Raw genomic sequence first — 20,253 nt, forward strand, 5'->3', positions numbered from 1 at the left:
ATATATTGTTGCAATACAAAGAGCAAACCGCACTACAAGTCAACAGGCAGCATTCAGCAAAGCCGCTTTTTGTAAACACTTTGAGGTTTGGCTTTTTTTTAAAAAAACTATCAAACAATATATAAATTTGATGAAATAAAAAAAATATGGTGTGTAGGATACAAGCTAGTTGCTATTCTTCTCTTTAAGTGTGTGTGTGTCACCTAGAGGCTAACAGAGGTCAGATTTTGTTGTTTAAATCTATGAAGCCAAAATTAAATTCCTAGACTTGAAAAAAACCTCTATAACTGCACTGGAAGGTCTATTTAACTCAGCCAAACAAAAATCAACAGCTTGGAAATTCAAGCTGGAAAATAAATAATCTAAATTAGAAACACACCCCAGTTTTTGTTTTATATTAATTACTGAGACAGGCTAAGGGTGGGGTGAATTCCATTTCACTTTCAGATCTGGCTTTTGTAAAAATGTATTATGCAAACTGCAATGATTAGAAGGAACACAGCATCAGACTGCTGAAGTCAGGCTCAATCAATCAACTCAGCACCTGCTTTGGAAATTAAATGTTCATGGGCTGCTTCGGATGTTACATTGCCCTAAAAGGTGACTTATGACCTTTTGTCGCTTAGGGTGGAAAATCCATATAGCTCCCACTCTCTTCAAACAAGTTTAGGTCTACTCTATGGGCAAGTTCTCTTGGGCAAACCTCATTAAGATAAGTAGAACTCTTGAGGGACTCTAATTCTCTTCAGCAGGTTTTATTCCTCTCTCATGAGAGAACCTGGAGCTATCCAGTGAAGTGAACTTTGGGAGTTTCAAGATAGGCAAAATAAATTACTTCTTCATAGTGCAAATGGTTAAACAACCATGGTGATGGCCACCAACTTGGAAGACTTTAAAAGGGATTAAACCAATTTTGGGGCTATAAGGCTGTCTGTAGCTGCTACTCTTAATGGTTATATTGCCTCCAGTATCAGAGGGGACCATGAGCACTATTGCACTTGTGCCCCACTTGTGGGCTTCCAAGAAGGGGCATCTGGTTGGCCAATGTAAGAATAGGATACTGGAGTAGATATGGCCATGGTGTGATCCTGCAAGGCTCTTCTTCTATGAAGATTGTTCGAGAGGATTGTGCCCCACACTGAATCAATCTGGCTGCCCCCCATCACTGTGCCACTCTTGATGGTTCCCACAATCCACTTCCTGAAGCAATCAATGAATATCATCTTATGGGATTGGTTTTCTAACACTTTCCAAAAATAATGTTTTGGGAAGCAGACAGAAAATAATCTCAGATATACAACTTTACAGTGTGGGAATGGTTAAAGGCAAGACTGAGAAGATCAGATAATGGATGCAGGGCTCATAGGAAGTCACATTTTATACCCAATCAGTTTGGTTCTAAAAGACACTATGGAAAGCCCCGCTGGGAAGCTGTTGTGAGGATAAAATGGAGAAGGCAAGATCCAGGTACGCCACTTTGAGCTCTGTGGAGGAAAAGTGGGATATAAGTGCAGTAATAAATAGATAAGAATCTATTGCACACCTCTGAGCTCTATGGCATAGAGCTCTTCTATTCACACAGCAAATGCTGAGGAGCAACTGCATACCCACAGCTGCTGCATGAAATGTGAGCCAGCTGAATGAGAGAAGACATCTGCCATACGTTCATTGTGTAATCCTGGGCAAATCACTCTCCTTGGGCTTAGTTGTTTGCTATGAAACTGGCATAGCAACCACCTTCTCCATGAGGCTGCCGTAAAAGCATTATTCAGCTGGAAAAGGTAAGCGATTTTAAGCTTCTGTGACCTCATGATAGAAAACTGAATCTTACAGTGGGGAGAAAGCAGACATTTGGAAACACATGTAACTTCTGTTCTGAGCCTTTTGTTCTTAGAAACAAGAAATATTACTTAACTAGGGTGCTCTCCATCCTCCTTTTATAGAGAGCAGCAACCTACCTAAAAAACTGCCTGGAGAAGCCTGGGATAGCACTTTGTAAGGGGACTAAACATGCACACACAAATAGTGCACCTATAGTCCAAGAAGATATTTTCTACAGAACAACCTCTTTGCAAGGACCCAAGGCTGCTTAACTTTTGAGGCAGCCGCTCCATGGTGATACCTTTAAATAACCAGAAACATCAAATGGCAGAAATACATAAAGAAATTGAACCCACCCTTACAGACAACTAACGTCCATTGTCTTGATGGGCTTTGGAGGCAGCAGAACAACACAGAAGATCTGGTCATGGCTTAAGAGATCCAGTGTGAGCATATTATGGCTGCAGGGCTGCAAGCTGAGAAACAGAACCTCAAAAATTACCTGAGATTAGAATGCAAGCTTATTCTTATTCTTATCCATCTTGACAGTAACTTCTTGGGATACCAATGAAAACTTTGTTAAGGGATAAACTAATGTGAATCTGACACTTTTCTAAAATTACTCTGTCCCCTAAATGCCACAGGAAGAAAGCCAAAATGGCCGAGTGGTTAGAATGTCTGGCTAGGGCTGGGGAGACACAGGTTCAAATCTCTTAACCTTGAAGCCCACCAGGTTGGCTTTGGACTTGTCCCCAACTCCCTCAGACCAAACAAACACCCAGAGTTTTTATAAGATTTGAATAGGAGCAGACAGGAGAAGAGCAACTCACAGGATGGGCAGGACAAACGTGATAAAGTAAAGAATGAGTCTGCTGCCATGCTCCGCAATCCAATGGCAGGACAGCTAAGAAGATAGTTAACGGTTTATTTAACATAACACCTTTAAAATGTTGCTTTCAAAAGCTTTACAAATGGAACACACGTGAATGACCCCTTATACAACAAAAATGTTTTAATTATATACACCTTATACCCATTCACCCAACAGCCATCACTCAGTGCAGCTCTGTTTTAAAACAAGGTTCAAAGTATCGCTGAAGGAACAGTGTCAAAATGCTTCCTCCAACTGTAGGAATGCATTTTTCAGAAATAGGAATATTGAATTTTCATTGAAATAAACACAAAATTTTAACACTAGGTGGACCAACATTTGATAGATATTTATCACAAAAAAGGACGGAAGGCTTTGCCTTTACCAGCCCAACAAATGTAGCAAAAGTTAGTCCAAGGTAGAACAGGAGTTCCTCTCTCCTCTCAGAGGCAGCTTTGGGGAGTGGGGTAGAGAAAGACACTAAAAAGTACTAGGCAAATATCATCAACATAAATCATCAGGCCATTGACAAAGGCCTCACAGTCCTGGAGATGCAGTACTTCAAGTTCCATTATTGCATGTGTTGGTAAAGCAACTTTGTTCCATACCACCTTCCCCAAGATTGAGTCACTGTCTAGTTACAGCTGATCCTGCAGTGTTTTAAGATGCTGTCCAACCAGTGAGTACACAAACTGTAAAATCCACTGTCCGCATACCTCCACTCAATTTCTCTTAATATTTTGCACTCAGAACTCCTTATACTGCAGGCTGTAAATGTCAGTTTGTGCCAAATACATTATGTAATTCCAAATAACAGGTATTACTAATGGGTACATTGTGCCTCTTCAAGAATGATAGAAGTTTCTATTTTTAACCTAGAAGATCTCTAGATGATACTCAAACCAATGATGACTTCTGCATTTTAGTGAAGACATGGCAGTTATCCTGCCTGGTGGAAATTTTAGACCTTCATGGCATACACAGATAGGACAGCCAAACATCGCTACTGGCTTAAAACTTGGGCCACATATTTAGTACCTATATGCTTTCTGGCATTCATTTTCCCTATAAAACAATCCTAGAGTATTCTCCCTTGCAAGGATCCATTGCACACAGACCTTAGCATATTGATCTACACATGCAAGATGGGCTATCCGTCTTGACAAACATTCTTTCAAAAAGAATGTATGCTTGACCTTCCACCACTGACCTGGCATATGAACCAGTTGCAACACCTCAGAACCCCTGCCTGACTGGATCTTTCAGAATACAAGCTTGCATTTTACTACCTTTTAGGAAATTATATAAATCAAACTACTGGAAGGAAGGAACCTTCAGATTATTATAGTTTAGAAGCTCTTTCTACATTACTTAAATATACAGACCTGCTCTTGGTGGGTTGCAACTTTTGCCTAGCCAGTTATGTACAAGACCAGGAAGACTGAGGAGATACTCAATGCATCCAGACTATACAGATTCTGTCCTGCTAACACAGGAAGCTGTTACAAAGTATCCTTCAAGGTCTGAAATGAACCAGAAAGGGCTATGACTATCCCTCCATCTTCTTCTCTGGCAATGGGGAGAGGGAAGATGCTCACCGAGAGTGTGTTCATACTAAGTCCCTACCAATGGAGATGTTTAAATGGAGATTGCTCTTGTTTTGTGATAGATGTTATTTAAATTGGCCAGTTTTTCATTATCTGCAAAACTAAGCCATTTTGTTTCACCTGGAACCCCAAACTTCTTTCAAATTATATGCTATGTTCTGTGCTATCAAAAAATGGCTGTCTGCTTTCTGTAGACAAACAAGAGTTCTGGCCCCTATCCCTAACAAGCAGGAAAGAGGGGGTGCGATGTGGATGCTCTTCACATGCTGCAAGACAATCTGCAGCTGGGGTCTAATTCTGGCACCAAGGTTCTAGGAGACACAGTTGTGATGTACTGTATATTTGCACAGAGCCAAACATGGAAACTAGAAATGGGTGTCTATGTTTCTGATGAGTATGAAAAGTGTCCTATGAGCCCTACAAGGGCCTGTAATACAAATCTGTGGAATTAAAGCAGAAGAATTCAAACAGTTGCTTCTTAAGAAAATAAAGGAGAACATCATCTTAATTAACCAGTCAGAGCATCTGAAAGCACAGAGGGCACTATATTCCCATAAATCCCAGGTAGGGCTGGCTTATCCTCTCAGTCCAGTATGGAGGATGCTCTGGGACTCACTCCTCTCCAACAGGAAGATTATCTTCAATCCGTCTGATAAATTTCATCCTTATTTCAGTGACTCCATCTCCTTTTAATGTGTCCTGGACAAATTTGACATCCACGGCCATCTGAACCTGTGATATGGGAGAGAAAAATATAAATACTTTTGAGATACTGATCTAGGACAGTCCCCCAAATTGCTTAGCCTCTTTCAATCTTGTTGCATGTACAGAGGTTAAGAAACTCTACCCCATTATTCTACCAAAAGGTTATCCCCACCCTTTACTAACCTCACCTAAGATTTACAGCAGCAAAAAAACCCACCTCTCTAGCCCAGAAGGCTCTTACATTCCCCAGTTAACCACAATTCTAGCCAATGTTCTGTTAACAAAGGTCGCAAAGTACAGGCAAACTCCCACACCCCATAGAACTGAAGTATTAGACTCTTAATCATAGGGCTGTCGGTTGGAGCTCAGTGTTGGGCAAAAAAGATGCCTGCATTGTAAGGAGTTGGGCCAGATGACTCTCATGGTCTCTTCCAACAATACAACTCTTTGATTCTATATACAGTGGTACCTTGGGTTACAGACGCTTCAGGTTACAGACTCCACTAACCCAGAAATAGTACCTTGGGTTAAGAACTTTGCTTCAGGATGAGAACAGAAATCGCACGGTGGCAGTGTGGCGGCAGCGGGAGGCCCCATTAGCTAAAGTGGTACCTCAGGTTAAAAACAGTTTCAGGTTAAGAATGGACCTCCAGAACAAATTAAGTTCTTAACCCGAGGTACCACTGTGCCATCCTGACCACCCTCTCTTCTGCTTCCAGGCAACTGGAATTTAGTACACACAACTCCATTAATTTAACTCGGAAAACTATGAATTTGCAGACCAATGGCTACATGTATTCTACATATCTACCATAAAGAACATAATATCTTGTTTATTTCATTTATATCCAACCTCAAAGTGGCATTCATAATATATTCTTTGTATGAATGAATGAACTGATTTATTTCAGTCACTGACCACAGTGACTATTATTTGTATAATTGTATTTTATTATACACACACAATTTATATTCCATGCATTGTCACAGCACCCTGGCACAGGTTGCAATCAATAAATGTCAGTTATAAGTTAAAAACACAATACACAATCCTTCACTCTTACCCTGACTGTTATTATATGGCAGTTCAATAGTTTGAGAATCAAAGCTTTTGTTAAAATAAAAGGATAAAGCTGCAAGGATTGCCAGGAAGAACCCAAACATATAACGCTTAATAAAACATTCTGAAACTAGGACAGCACTGGAATGTATTTTGATTTATCAGGTGACGCTGGCATGTGAGTGGCCTTGAACAGCCCTCTATCCCTTCTCATGTGATTATCCTCCATGGTCTATGACACTAGTGATTCTCTCCCCTTTATGGTTCCCAAATAGGTGAATAAATATAGTTGTAAATCTGAATCTGGACTGTAATGAGATACAGAAACCAGCCTCCCCCACCAATTTTCTATGCATTCCATCACTGAGAAAGTAGGTCTAACCACTGCTGCAATTAGTATCCCCCTTTCCTCACCATTTCCAGGGCTCCTCGCAGCACACCACACAATAGGTTAGAGTAAATGAGAGATGAATGGTTGTCAGGAAGCTCCACAAAGTCCACCAGTGGGTTGTTTTCCAGGATAAGGGAGAATTCATCACCCGCTGGACTCCAGTTTGTGATGCTCGGGGTGATACCCAAGTACATTTTAAATGCCACCTGCCAAACAAGACAAGCACAAAGGACTAGGCTTACACAGCACAATGTTTAGCATGAAACTCTTTTATGGGTAACTAAAGATCTGGCCAAAGAACCAGAAGCAATTCTGTTACATAACATACTTGATGCAAACCTTTTATTACACATCAGACCAGGCTTCCCCAACCTTGCGCCCTCCAGATGTTTGGGACTATAATTCCATTCAGACCCAGCCAACATGGCTGTGCTAGCTGTGGCTAATGGAAGGTATAGTTCAAAATATCTGAAGGGCACCAGATTGGGGAAGGCTGCATTAGACAGGTAATGAAAATTTGATCAGAAGCAGTAGAAAGCATTTGCCCATGCCATATCCAATATATCCTCTCCTAGAAAACAGTGTGGTCCAGCAACATTTGATCCTAGATTGTGTTTTTAGACAGATATAAGAAAGAAGGCATATGTTGCTGCCATTAAAAGGTTCAGCATGATGCCATTATGAAATGTGTTATGTGGCAGGAAAACTGTGTCCTTAGACACCTATATCCCCACAATGGAAATCTTATGATAGGCTGGTATATTGGAAACAGAGGGGAATAATCAAAGACAGGCATCACCTTAGCTATTACATCTGCAGTTTCTCGGAAGTCATGGCATCTCCCGACATTGGATCGGGCCAGGAAATCTTCAACGAGTCGAACGCCTATGTTGTAGCCCCTGTCAAGGCAGCCAAAGAGCAGCATGCTATAAAACTGACAGTGTAAGAGAGTCCAACTTGAGTCTAACATTATAGGGATAGAAAGTGGAAGGGAGAAAGTCTGTTCCCTTCCTTTTCTTCAAAAACTCCAGTGAATTCAGAAAAATAAGATTCATTCTGCCTAGTGATGTAAAAATTCTGGAAATTTTGAAACCATGGGGAAAACCCTGCCCTCCTCCCTGGGCTTTTTTGGGGAAACAATTATCCAGGGTGAAACAGGAAAGAATGTCTCTCCCCGCCTCTAAATTTTCCCAGCTTTTTTCTGGGCCTTCACATCTCTGATTCTGCTAAGTGGATGTCCCACAGAAAGAGATCATCCAGTACCCCTAGCTACTGATGTTTTGTAAAGATTCCACTCTGCCTCCATTGGTTTACTTACATTTTGTCAAGCTGCTTGTTGACATCTTCATCATTCTCATAGTCCTTGCACAGCTGAGTGACCAAAGCGCCATAAGTCAGAGTGAAGAGCTCCGAACTCTAGATAAATTCAAAATACATTTAATTTAGGCCAAGATAAGACATCTACACATGTTTATGGACTGCCACAAAGAACAGTTTGGATTGGCATGGAGAAATGAAATGGGCAAGGAAGCTTCAGCCTCATAGGAACACACTAAGCACTGAATTCTGCTGGTGTCTCCAGCTTCAAATTTAAAACACATTTGTCTTGGGGGTGGGGGCTACTAACGTGATCAGAAGTTTGACAATCTTCAGCTGCTCATCAAAAACAGTTATTCCATCTTCAGCATTTGTAACGTAACATTCTGCTTAAGAGCTCAAAGGAACAACAAAGCCTCCTTGGTGTTAGGATGGATGTGCAGTAGAGATGTGCATAACATCAACAAAACAAAGGAAAGAACAAACTATAATGTCTCCCTCACATTTCCCCAAGCTTGAAGTAAGTGAAATATACAACCAAATTAAATCCTTTGATTATCGGAATTGTAGTTACACAAATACCTCCCTGTTAAAAACTGAAACCTGTCAGGGTTATTAAGTCTGTGAAGTAAGTGTCAGCTATATAAAGTATGGTCTGCTTTAGGTTTTATTAAGGTTTCATTTTATACAGCAAAATGTCTAGTCTCAGATTAAGAAGCCTATCACCTACCATGAGATGCATAGATGCGGAAGGTGAAATGAATGGCAAATACCAATACTACAGAATGAAAGCAGCAGGCAAGCAGAAAGGGAGAAAAAAAGAGACAATGTCAGAGTTTAGTGAGACAACACAGATCACACCACGTTCTCACAAGCTCAACACAAAGTCAAAGTGCAGAAGAAAGAGTCAAGTCAAATTTGGAATTAAGGTACGTTAGATGTTATTTAGGATTCAAACATGCTATTTCTACCTAGCAGCAACTGATGAAGCCAGCCGTCAAGACATCTCTCAGAAGGCTAAGAGATGCTGGTTTTGCTTGGTTTTAAAAAGGCAGAAAAGGCCAACCGTCTTACAACCCCAGATTCATCTTTGAAATAAGAAGGGTCTGTTTTAGAAAGTAACAGGACTTAAAAAGTGAAAATCAGAAGACTCAGCCAGTTCATGTATGGGGAAGGAACTTAACAAGCAAAAAAGAGAATTAACAGGTTAGTAAACGCATTGGCAAGGCAGCTGAACAGAACAGTTTATGAAGAATGCCTGGCTGCTACCAATCCAAGGTATAGTCATTAAATTATTTAAATTTTGAGCATTTCCTAGAGTTGTGGAGTTGGAAGGAACTCCAAGGGTCATCTGGTCTAATCTCCTTCAAGGCACCTATCACTAGGTAGTAAAAAGAAGAAATTTAAGTTGGTGCACATATAAATTCACCATTTTGGATCAATTGTTCAATAATAATCTTACAAAAAAAACCCAAGGACATTCACGAAAAACAACTTGGAAGTTTATGGTCCAAGCCAGGTGGATAAAAATCAATGGTTTAAAACTAAATAATTTAAAAATTGATTTTTTAAGATTTAAATCAGATTTTTAAAATAAAATTCTTTTGGAGAAAAAATATATCTAAATATATTTTTCTGTTTAACTTACATTATAGTCCAAAGGCTATTAATCAGGAAATAAGGATTTGTTTTAAGTTTTTCATGTGTGCTAAAACTCAGTCTAAGTTTTTTTTAATAAAAAAAATGTTAAACCACATCAGTTAACAAACATGGATACATATGCTATAATGTTATTGTTCTACTTAAATAAATTGATTAAATTGTTATTAAGAAAATTATTATTTTTCTCCTTCCAATAAAGTACAGCAGAAAAGTTGTCCAATTATAAACAGTTAAATTATTAAACCTCAGAATAATTTCATAATTATCTGTCTATGTATTTCTAATAGTATAACCAAATCAGTAATTTTTGACATAACTGTAAAAACTACTCTGAAAATTTATTATTCAAAAAATGACACCTTCATCTGGTTGTAAATATTAAGCTTATACCAGCAAGATTGAATCACTCTGTAAAAAAAATGATTTAAATCAAGTCTTACTGACTAGTGATTTAAATTGATTTGATATAAATCAAATCCACTCCTGTTCCAAATGTGCAAAAACCTCTTCCAACAGCATTATTAAAAGACTACCTGATAAAAACAGACTGCCTAAGTTGTGAAGCTGGTTGGCCACTGCAATTAACTGGAAAACAGTAAAAAGTTGCAGTTTACACATGCTTCAATGGCACATGCGTTAATCCTGTCAAGTGTCATAATCCCATTACTGTTGTGGAGGAAAAGCAGCACTTAGGCCCTTAAGTACACCTAAGGCAGTGATGGCCAAACTTGGCCGGCCAGATGTTTTGGGACTACAATTCCCATCATCCCTGACCACTGGTCCTCTAAGCTAGGGATGATGGGAACTGTAGTCCCAAAACAGCTGGAGGGCCAAGTATGGCCATCACTGACCTAAGGTCAAGAGAGGAGTTAATAAAATAAGCATTGCATCTTAAGCACCAAAGGACAGCAATGGCCACAAATGAAATATATTAGCATTAAGCTATATTAGCATTAAGCAAATTAAAATAGCTTCTGTATGTGTTTGCCAACTATTCACAACTCTACTGGATAATTTTAAAGGGCCACAATCCTGCTACAGTTTTAGAATATTGGATATTCGCAGGGTTAGAGCCCGATGAAAAGAAAAAAAAGACCAAAAAAATCCAGCAGTGATCCCCCCCCCCGAACATTCTTGATTTGTCACAATATCATAATTTAAGGTTTTGTAGCAATATCCCCATTTTTGTTGAACTGTTATCACAGAACCAGGTTAGAAACAGACATAAGAATGAAACGTGAGAAAGGCACCAAGACCAACACACACACATACACACACACACACACACACACACACACACACACAAAAATAGCCTGAATTAAAACATTTAGCACATAACACAACATATTTCTATATAATCAAAAGCAGCATTCACCAACATGGCATGCTCCAAATGTTTTAGAATGCAACTCTCATCAGCCCCAGTCAGCATGGCCTGCTTATTAACATGAAGAACATGAGTTTGCAGCACTAGCTCACTAAAGCTTAAAAATCAGGTAACAAATCAGCATGATTGCCCATTCACATAATTTTCAGAGATCCTGCATAAACGTAAGGGCCACTTCACACAATGTAGAAAAAGCATCCTTTATTTCCTTCAGGGCTGACAGTAAGGGCTCGTCTACACTTCTGCTTGCCCCGTGCCTTAGAAAGCACAGATTCGCGCATTTTCTCTGCTTGTCCCATACTTTATAGCCATGGGTATGAGTGCCTTTGCCCTGCCACAGTCACATGGAAAAACCGTTTAGCGATAAATCGAAGCAAACATCAATCCAGAGAAAACTCTATTGATGTTTGCTCCGAATCAGTGGTAAACAGCAGGTTGTGCTGGGGGGAAGCATTGAAGCAAATGGAAGTGTGGGTGTGCCCTAAGTGTTCTGTTTAAAAGTATGTTTTGAAGAAGACCAAATTTAGCTCTTCAACAGAGGGATCCTAAAACTGAAGACTAGGAGACTTCACTTTTGGAGATTATGTGCCCTCCAGCAACTAGGTAATGCTACCTATTTCAGATTCTACTGACTCCTTATCTAGTACAACCCCCTAAAATTAATTTAATGGACCTGCACGTAAAGCAAAGAACAATACAAACACAAACAATTTAATATCCCAAGTGCCTGACAAATCAACAAGATGATGGGATGGGTTACTTGGAGATCTACTTTTTCTCCAAGGAATCCATTACATCTTGTTGGCCAGAATGGAGAATAACTCATGCCACATGGAAAAGCTCCACTGCACAGCACTATGAAGATGATCACTGCTACAGAGTAGGATCCAAAATGAGCTCTAATTTATACTTAACCAGTTCCAGTTCAAGCCTTCCTACACCACGTTCTAGAGGCCTATTCAACTCCCATTTCTTTGCTCCCATCTAACTAGTGAACCATGGTCTGCAGCAGAGGGCACTTAAGAGCAGTTGTGTCACCTGCCCAAGTAATCTTGAAATTCCAAAGAGCAACCAAGATGTTGGCAGGAGCACTAGCCATGCTTGGTGGAACCTGCCCAAGGGGATTTCAGAATGTATCACGACCCATCAACCTCTAGGGATGGACCATTTAAACAGCCCCTCCCATCTATAGAGAGAAAACTACCACCATAGTAAGCCTAAAGCTCTGGCTGAAACGGTGTAAGACAAGACATTTAAAGGAAAGCCCCCCACTATCTTCCTGCCCAGATGAAAGCACCAGATCCAAAGATCTCCAGCATGAGAATCAAGTGGATTATATGCTGGGACAGCTCAAGAACTGTCATGGCATTCATGAAGTCCAGAGTCACTGGACATCTAGTCTCAGCCCACTTCTGTCAGCTTAGATAGGGAGATGGTTAGTCAGTGGGATGGATGGCAAGCACCAACAGAATCTCTGATCTGTCTCAATTGCTCAAACATTCAAATCCACTGCCAGAAGATTGCCTATGAAATGATGCGGCCTTCAGACTGAAAAAGTGCCCATGACCTACCCATCTTCACAAAAAGTCTAGTAGAGGGAGATGGAATTCTTAGAAATCACTGCAACCCTCCTCCATTAACCCTAAGTGGCTGCTACATTAAAAATCCAGGTGGACAAAGCTAAGAAAGTTCAGCTCCACCAAGCTCATCTAAGCACATCTCATTAATACAGATCAGTTACGCAGGGATTCTTGTCTATGGTTAAATGAAGGATAGTTTATGCTTTCTCTGTGTCTTCATAGCCATTATCTCAATTATTCTTTCAACAATCCTATAATGTAGGTAGGTCAGTATTATACACACACTCTCCATATTTTTATGTTGTGAACTGCTCTGTAATCTCCAGGTGAAGGGCAGTATATAAATTTAATGAAGAAGAAGAATACAGTTGGGGAAGTCAAGAAATAGTGGCTTGCCAATGGGTTTATAATCAAGATACTGACTTTACAGGATTAAGGCATAGACAGCCGAGATTAGTAAATTCTTCACTCCATTATCATGGAAATCCTTACACCAACCTTATCAGGTAGGTCAGTAGCATAATTTACCCTATATGGGAAGATGGGAAGATTAAAAAGCACTATTTGTCTATGACCAGCTCAGTAATCCATGATTGAGGTGAAATTTGAACAGGGGGCTTCTCAGTTCACAGGGTTTGGCACAGCTCCATAGACCTAATACTTTACTGCCCTGGAAGATTAAGGACAGACAAAAAGAACACAGCCCACAGAATTCACTCCCACAAGAGGCAGTGACGGCCACCAGTTTGGATGGCTTCAGAAGACAATTATGGAGGATAAGGCTATCAATAGCTACTAGCCACTTTTGTATGCTATTTGTATAGCGTGATAATATACTTTCAAAATGAGGGTGTTTAACAAAAAAAAGCAATCTCCAATTAGTGCATATTCCCAGATGCTTGTAAGCATTTATTAAGAAACCACTACACTGCCCTTGGGGACGCGGGTGGCGCTGTGGGTAAAAGCCTCAGCGCCTAGGGCTTGCCGATCGAAAGGTCAACGGTTCGAATCCCCGTGGCAGGGTGCGCTCCTGCTGCTCGGTCCCAGCGCCTGCCAACCTAGCAGTTCGAAAGCACTCCTGGGTGCAAGTAGATAAATAGGGACCGCTTACTGGCGGGAAGGTAAATGGTGTTTCCGTGTGCGGTTCTGGCTCGCCAGATGCAGCTTTGTCACGCTGGCCACGTGACCCGGAAGTGTCTGCGGACAGCGCTGGCCCCCGGCCTCTTAAGTGAGATGGGCGCACAACCCCAGAGTCTGTCAAGACTGGCCCGTACGGGCAGGGGTACCTTTACCTTTACTTACACTGCCCTTGACCTAAAAAATGTCACAGAGGCATTTACAACAAAATAAGGCGATATAAAACATAGTATGAAATAATATTTAAAACATTCATAATGAAAATTACATAATTATCAACTTAAATTTTAAAGTGATTGGATCCATTAGCTCTGAAAAGCCTGATAAAAATGAGACTTTCTTTTTTTAACCTGGTGTCTGAATGACATCTAAATGACCAAATTTTGCGGATGATGGGAGGCACAATCAGGTTGCTGCCACTGCCAGGAGGCTGAGGACCACCAAGAGACTGTGTACTCTCTGGCCTCCCAGACAGAAGAACATGATGGGAAGTGGAGAGACCAGTCTGGCTCCATCCACGGGAAGGCAAAGCTGCAACTACTCCAACCCTGACTTTCCTCTTCCCTGTTCATACAGGGGTGTCCTTTTTGCATGGTGGTGTTTAAATTGTGAGCCTACAAGCTGGGCCTCCTCCCTCACAATTCAATCTATGCCTACAATTCAAATTGCAGGTGTTATTATAAGGGAATAATAATACTGTAATAATAATAATAATAATAATAATAATAATAATAATAATAGCAGCTGCCTGTCTTGGGGTAACTGAAGTAAGCAAACCCGCTCTTTCGGGATTGTTTTATTCGGACTTTATCCTCTTTCGTGCCTTCGACAGAGGTAAGCTAATAAAAGGAGGAATGAAGGAACAAACATGGCCCTATTCAGGATGGGAGGAAAATGCACAAGGTAGAAGTTAAGCCTCTCCGCTAAGCCTCCCAGCTGTCCATGGCGGAGGCGTCTTCCTCCCGCCCCTCAGGGCTCCCTTCCTCCTCATGAGACCTGCCGCCGCCCCCTCGATTCCCCCCACCGCCATTACCATTTTCTTGCTTTCCGCGCCCCCGCGGCTGCCCTGCCGCGCCATTCTGCCTCCTCCCCTGTCGTCGGTCTCCTCAGCCCGCCGGTTTGCGAAAAACGGGCCGCTGCGATCGGTACGACAATCCTCACAGGGGGAAGGAAACCGCCCGGCCTTGACTTTTAAGTCGACGCCGCTCCTCCCACCCTGGGAACAGAACTACTACCCCCAAGGTGCACCGCGCGGACGCCCTGTTCTAGTTCTCTCGCGAGGCATGCCGGGAAGCTAGAGGCTTCGCGCAAAACTACTGTATACTGTATTAGACGGTTGCATGTGGCAAAGGGCGGTTTGAGTCCCTACCCAGCATGCTTTGGAGAAGGCCCGGGAGACGACGCTGTACTACAGCTCCCAGCATGCTCCTGTAGCCGCTTTGCAAAATGCCATAGAGCCGTGTTCGGTTACCAATGTGAAGCGGAGCAGTAGAAAAACGGGACGCGTAGAGCGGCTCCACATTTCGCAGACGTAAGAAAAGATGAAGAGTAAACCATGTTATTTTCTCGACGGGTCATTTGCGAGTTAAATGGGAGAATCAGTGTTTTTGTTCCCGGGGGCAGACAAAGGTCATAGTCATAGACATCAATAGAGAAAGACAAGATTTTAGCTTCCCTGTGCTCGGACAGCAGAGTATCCACTTAGAAACTAAAAGAAGGAGGAAAGAATTTTCTAGGTCGAGCAAAAATGTAATTTTGGAATAGTTGTTGGAGTTTTTTTTAGTAATAGGTTTTTTAAAAATTTTAAATCCTAAAATACTACTATTATTGATAACATCATCACAACATGGTGATGATTTCGCCACTCTTAGAAATAAGTTCACTGATACAGTGTTGCTATTAACCTGTGACTTAAATATTAAATAAATATGAGTGGGTGGGGACTTAAAGCATTGAGAAGGAAGTGTCCTGCTTATGTTGATTCCCATGCCAAATAAAATCCTTAATGCATTCAAGACCAACAACAACCATGAAACAAGGACAGTTTACTGCCCTTTTCATAACACCCAACCCCAGTTGACGATCTCATTCTGTCTAATGTGGAGATGGGAAACCTGTGGCCCTCCAGATATGGCTGGACCACAACTCCCATTACCCCTTGCCATAGTGCATTGCCTTCTTTGTTTAGTCATGTCTGACTCTTCGTGACCCCATGGACCAGAGCACGCCAGGCACTCCTGTCTTCCACTGCCTCCCGCAGTTTGGTCAAACTCATGTTCGTAGCTTCGAGAACACTGTCCAACCATCTCATCCTCTGCTGTCCCCTTCTCCTTGTGCCCTCAATCTTTCCCAACATCAGGGACTTTTCCAGGGAGTCTTCTCATGAGGTGGCCAAAGTATTGGAGCCTCAGCTTCAGGATCTGTCCTTCCAGTGAGCACTCAGGGCTGATTTCCTGAAGAATGGATACATTTGATCTTCTTGCAGTCCATGGGACTCTCAAGAGTCTCCTCCAGCACCGTAATTCAAAAGCACTAATTCTTTGGCGATCAGCCTTCTTTATGGTCCAGCTCTCACTTCCATACATCACTACTGGGGAAACCATAGCTTTAACTATATGAACCTTTGTCAGCAAGGTGATGTCTCTGCTTTTTAGATGCTGTCTAGGTTTGTCATTGCTTTTCTCCCAAGAATCAGGCGTCTTTTAATTTCGTGACTGCTGTCACCATCTGCAGTGATCATGGAGCCCAATAAAGTAAAATCTCTCACTGCCTCCATTTCTTCCCCTTCTATTTGCCAGGAGGTGATGGGACCAGTGGCCATGATCTTAGTTGTTTTTATGTTGAGCTTTCACTCTCATTAAAAGGTTCTTTAAATCCTCCTCACTTTCAGCCATTAAGGTTGTGTCATCTGCATATCTGAGGTTGTTGATATTTCTTCCGGCAATCTTAATTCCGGCTTGGGATTCATTGAGTCCAGCCTTTCGCATGATGAATTCTGCATATAAGTTTAATAAGCAGGAAGACAATATACAGCCTTGTCATACTCCTTTCCCAATTTTGAACCAATCAGTTGTTCCATATCCAGTTCTAACTGTAGCTTCTTGTCCCACATTGAGATTTCTCAGGAGACAGATGAGGTGATCAGGCACTCCCATTTCTTTACGAACTTGCCATAGTTTGCTGTGGTCGACACAGTAAAATGCTTTTGCACAGTCAATTGAGCAGAAGTACCGTATTTTTCGCCCCATAGGGCGCACCGGCCCATAGGGCGCACCTAGTTTTTTTTTTGGGGGGGGGAATAAAGAAAAAAAATTATTCCCCCCCCAGGCGCAGGGCTGGGGCGGGGGAAGCCCGAGCTTCCCCCGACCCCAGCCCCCAGAACAGGCTGCTATCCGCAAGCCTAGGGAGCCCGGCAGGAAGTCACACCGGTCTCCCTAGGCTTGCGGATATCTTCCCAAAGCCCAGGGCGTGTGGCACAGCGCACCCCAGGCTTCTGGATGCAGGCAGCTCCCACTGCCAGCCTCCAAATCAGGTTGGGGAACAGCAGGAAGGAGCGCTCTGCCTCCCCGCTGTCCCCCGAGCTTGTGGGGCTGGCGGTGGGGAGATGCGCTGCTTTCCCCACCGCCAGCCTCCAAACCAGCGGAGCTCCCAAGGCTTGCGGATAGCTTCCTGAAGCCTGCATTCACCCCATAGGACACACACACATTTCCCCTTCATTTTTGGAGGGGAAAAAGTGCGTCCTATAGGGCGAAAAATATGGTAGATGTTTTTCTGGAACTCTCTAGCTTTCTCCATAATCCACCACATGTTTTCAATTTGGTCTCTGGTTCCTCTGCCCCTTCGAAATCCAGCTTGCACTTCTGGGAGTTCTCGGTCCACGTACTGCTTAAGCCTGCCTTGGAGAATTTTAAGCATAACCTTGCTAGCATGTGAAATGAGTGCAGTTGTGCAGTAGTTGGAGCATTCTTTGGCACTGCCCTTCTTTGGGATTGGGATTGTAGTGAAGTTGGGAAATCTTGGTGTGTCGGGTGCTGGTTCACATGGGAGTGAGGCATTGAGGGAGAGATAAAACTGTGGCTTTCTGGGGAATGGGTGTTTGGTCTCTTTAAATGTATGGTGTGAGTCAATTACATCTTGACTCTAGGCAGGATGAGATGTTATCTGATTTGTAGACCTTGGTACAGTTGGGGCCTGAGTGTGGATTGGGTTGTAAAAAAGGTACAGGAGGCTATCGAGTAATTTACAACTTGGGAGCCTGGTATGCATAAGAGAGGCCTGGGAACAGAAGAAGAGCCTTTTGATCTCAAGGTCTTTGAGTCCAAACAAAGTTCAGCTGTGCTGGTCTCCTGACAATTAGGAGATATAGTTTCCTCATACAGCCATTGGTAAATTGGTAATTAATCTAAAGAAATGATTGGTCCCTAACCTGTCCTCCACTTGGGTTTTCAAGGATAAAAGATTTGGGAATTGAGATGCAAAGGGTAGAACATCTTGCCCTGGTGCTTTGCCTGGGGGTGTATGACCAGTGAAAGGACTCTTGACTACTTGCTGTGTTTTGAACTATTGTTGCTGCATGAGTATGGTTTTAGCTAGTTATATTTTACAATGTTTTTATTTTTGTTTGTTTGTAACCTAAGAAATGTGCAACTTTTTGAGTGGCTTTTTCAATAAACTTGGAAAACTTTTTGTCTTTTGTACTCTGTGCCTTTGCTCGGGGAAGCTAAACTGGTACATACTGTTTGGACACCTATCAGTTGAATTTCTGTCTGCATCACAGTAAAGTTACTCAGGGCTGGGCAAATCTGGTAAATATTTAAGGGGGGGGTTCTCCTCCTTGAACCCCATTCGAGGGTGGTCCAGGAAAGGAGGTGGTGGCAGCTTTACCATTTGGCTTGTGATTTGCAACACCTAGATCTTTCCCCCTTCCTGGCCAAGTCCTGCCAGTGTCTAGGAGGAATGGGGGGGGGGGATGGATAGCCCTGCTTACTACAGGGATGTAGACTGATCCTTCTCCAATCCTCTGGCCACTGCTGAGTTTTCCAAACTTGCTGGCATATTGAGTGTAGCACCTTAACAGAATCATCTTTGAAAAATTTTAATAGTTCAGCTGGACTATCATCACTTCCACTGGCCTTGTTATTAGCAGTGCTTTCTAAGGCCCATTTGACTTCACTCTCCAGGATGTCTGGCTCAAGGTCAGCAACCACACTACCTGGGGTGTGCGAGACATCCATATCTTTCTGGTATAATTCCTTTGTGTATTCTTGCCACCTCTTCTTGATGTCTTCTGTTTGTTAGGTCCTTACTCCAGTGGAAACAAGAAATGTGGATCCTATTGCCCTTGCTTACTTTTCCCATCTGTATGATGAGTAGATCATATGGCTTCGATTCCCAACATAGTTCACAAAGTTAAGTCTCAGTCTGATCTAACTTCAGTCCAGAGGTGGAGCTGTTTTCTGTGAAATCTGCCTTGGAGGGAACATAGTCCTAAAGAAAGCAGGCCTATATTAAATATACTAAGGACATTGTAACAACATTTTTTTATTATAGGATCTTCTTTTTTATGGGTAATCTTGGACCACTAAAAGCCATAACGCATTTCTTTTCTAAATGGCACATTTGTTTTATTCCCCCCTTTAAATTTAATTCTTTTAAAAATAGTTAAGAAAAATACTGTGGGGTTTTTAAGGGCCAAGAAGAAGCAGAATGTTTGTAGTGTATGATACAATATGTGGTGTGACATCGGTGCAGCTCTGTCAACTAATAATGGAAGTTGAGGAGGAGGAGAGGCAAATCACATTGACTGTTGTTTGTTTAATTATCCCTAAGTAAAACTGATATCATGGAAACATACTATTTCACTTTATGAATTTTGCTGCCTCTGAATGTCATGATGGGCTTAGGTGATTTTAAAAGTGGATTAGATGAATAAATAGAGAATAGATCTACCAATGGTTACTAGTCATAAGGTTTCTGTCAAATACCAGTTGCTGGGGAGCAGGAGTAAGCTATTGCCTTCATGATCTGCTTCTGGGCTTCCCTGGGGCATATGATTGGCTACTGTAAGAAATAGGATGTTATGTTCATGCTTTGCATGCAAATGATCCCAGGTTCAATCCTTGACATCTCTTGTTCGAAACTCTGGAAACTACTGCCAGTCAGTAGAGATAGTACTGAGCTAGATGCAGGGCCAGCCATACCATTAGACAAACTGAGTTAGCCGCCTCAGACAGCTTCTTTTGGGTGTCATAATACGGGCAGCAAATTGTCAGTTGTTTAATTTCTTGTTATTGTAGTTGTACTCCCAAGGAGGTTGAGAGGCACTTGTCGGGAGCTCTGCCTCAGGTGCCAAAATTACTTGACTGTCCTCAGATATTATGCACCATGAGCTGGAGGGGGAGGCGTGGAGAACCATTTGCCACTCTGCCTCAGGCAGCAAAATGTCTTGGGTCTGTCCTGACTAGATGAATTTGTGGGCCAAATTAGTGTAAGGCAGCTTCCTGTACTCCTGCCTATGAAACAGGAGCAGTGTCTCCTTTCCCATGAAAGGTGTATCTGTGCCAGTGGGGCTTATATGGGAGGAGCAAAGGATTTTGCAGTGACAGAGAAAAGAACAGAATTCCTTAAACCCAAGTGATACCTCTTTTTTACACTCTCATACTTTCCCAAGTGGTTGATACTCCTGGGCAATATTCAACTGTGTGCTTTTCTTAAG

At 42.1% G+C, this 20,253-nt stretch overlaps 2 protein-coding genes across 3 annotated transcripts in view; one reads left to right on the plus strand and one right to left on the minus strand.

Moving 5' to 3' along the window:
- Positions 1-2,732: 2,732 nt before the first annotated feature.
- TRAPPC3 (trafficking protein particle complex subunit 3) lies at positions 2,733-14,727 on the minus strand. Of its 2 annotated transcripts, XM_053398881.1 has the most exons (5): positions 14,572-14,727; positions 7,774-7,871; positions 7,255-7,354; positions 6,479-6,661; positions 2,733-5,031 (listed from the first exon to the last, which is right to left on the minus strand). In XM_053398881.1, exons 1-5 carry the CDS (start codon positions 14,614-14,616, stop codon positions 4,912-4,914), a joined length of 546 nt encoding a protein of 181 aa, XP_053254856.1. In that variant the 5' UTR covers positions 14,617-14,727; the 3' UTR covers positions 2,733-4,911. The 2 variants fall into 2 exon arrangements, with proteins under 2 accessions (XP_053254856.1, XP_053254857.1); XM_053398882.1 differs by lacking the exon at positions 14,572-14,727 and having other exon boundaries at positions 7,255-7,389; positions 7,774-7,872.
- A 131-nt stretch (positions 14,728-14,858) lies between these two features.
- LOC128418817 (angiopoietin-2-like) overlaps positions 14,859-20,253 on the plus strand; it is a 30,257-nt gene continuing 24,862 nt past the window's right edge. Inside the window, exon 1 of the mRNA XM_053398880.1 lies at positions 14,859-15,069. The gene's annotated coding sequence lies outside the window, so the exon portion shown is untranslated. The remainder of the gene's footprint in view (positions 15,070-20,253) is intronic.

Source organism: Podarcis raffonei, chromosome 8, assembly GCF_027172205.1.
Source record: "Podarcis raffonei isolate rPodRaf1 chromosome 8, rPodRaf1.pri, whole genome shotgun sequence".
NCBI lineage: Eukaryota > Metazoa > Chordata > Lepidosauria > Squamata > Lacertidae > Podarcis > Podarcis raffonei.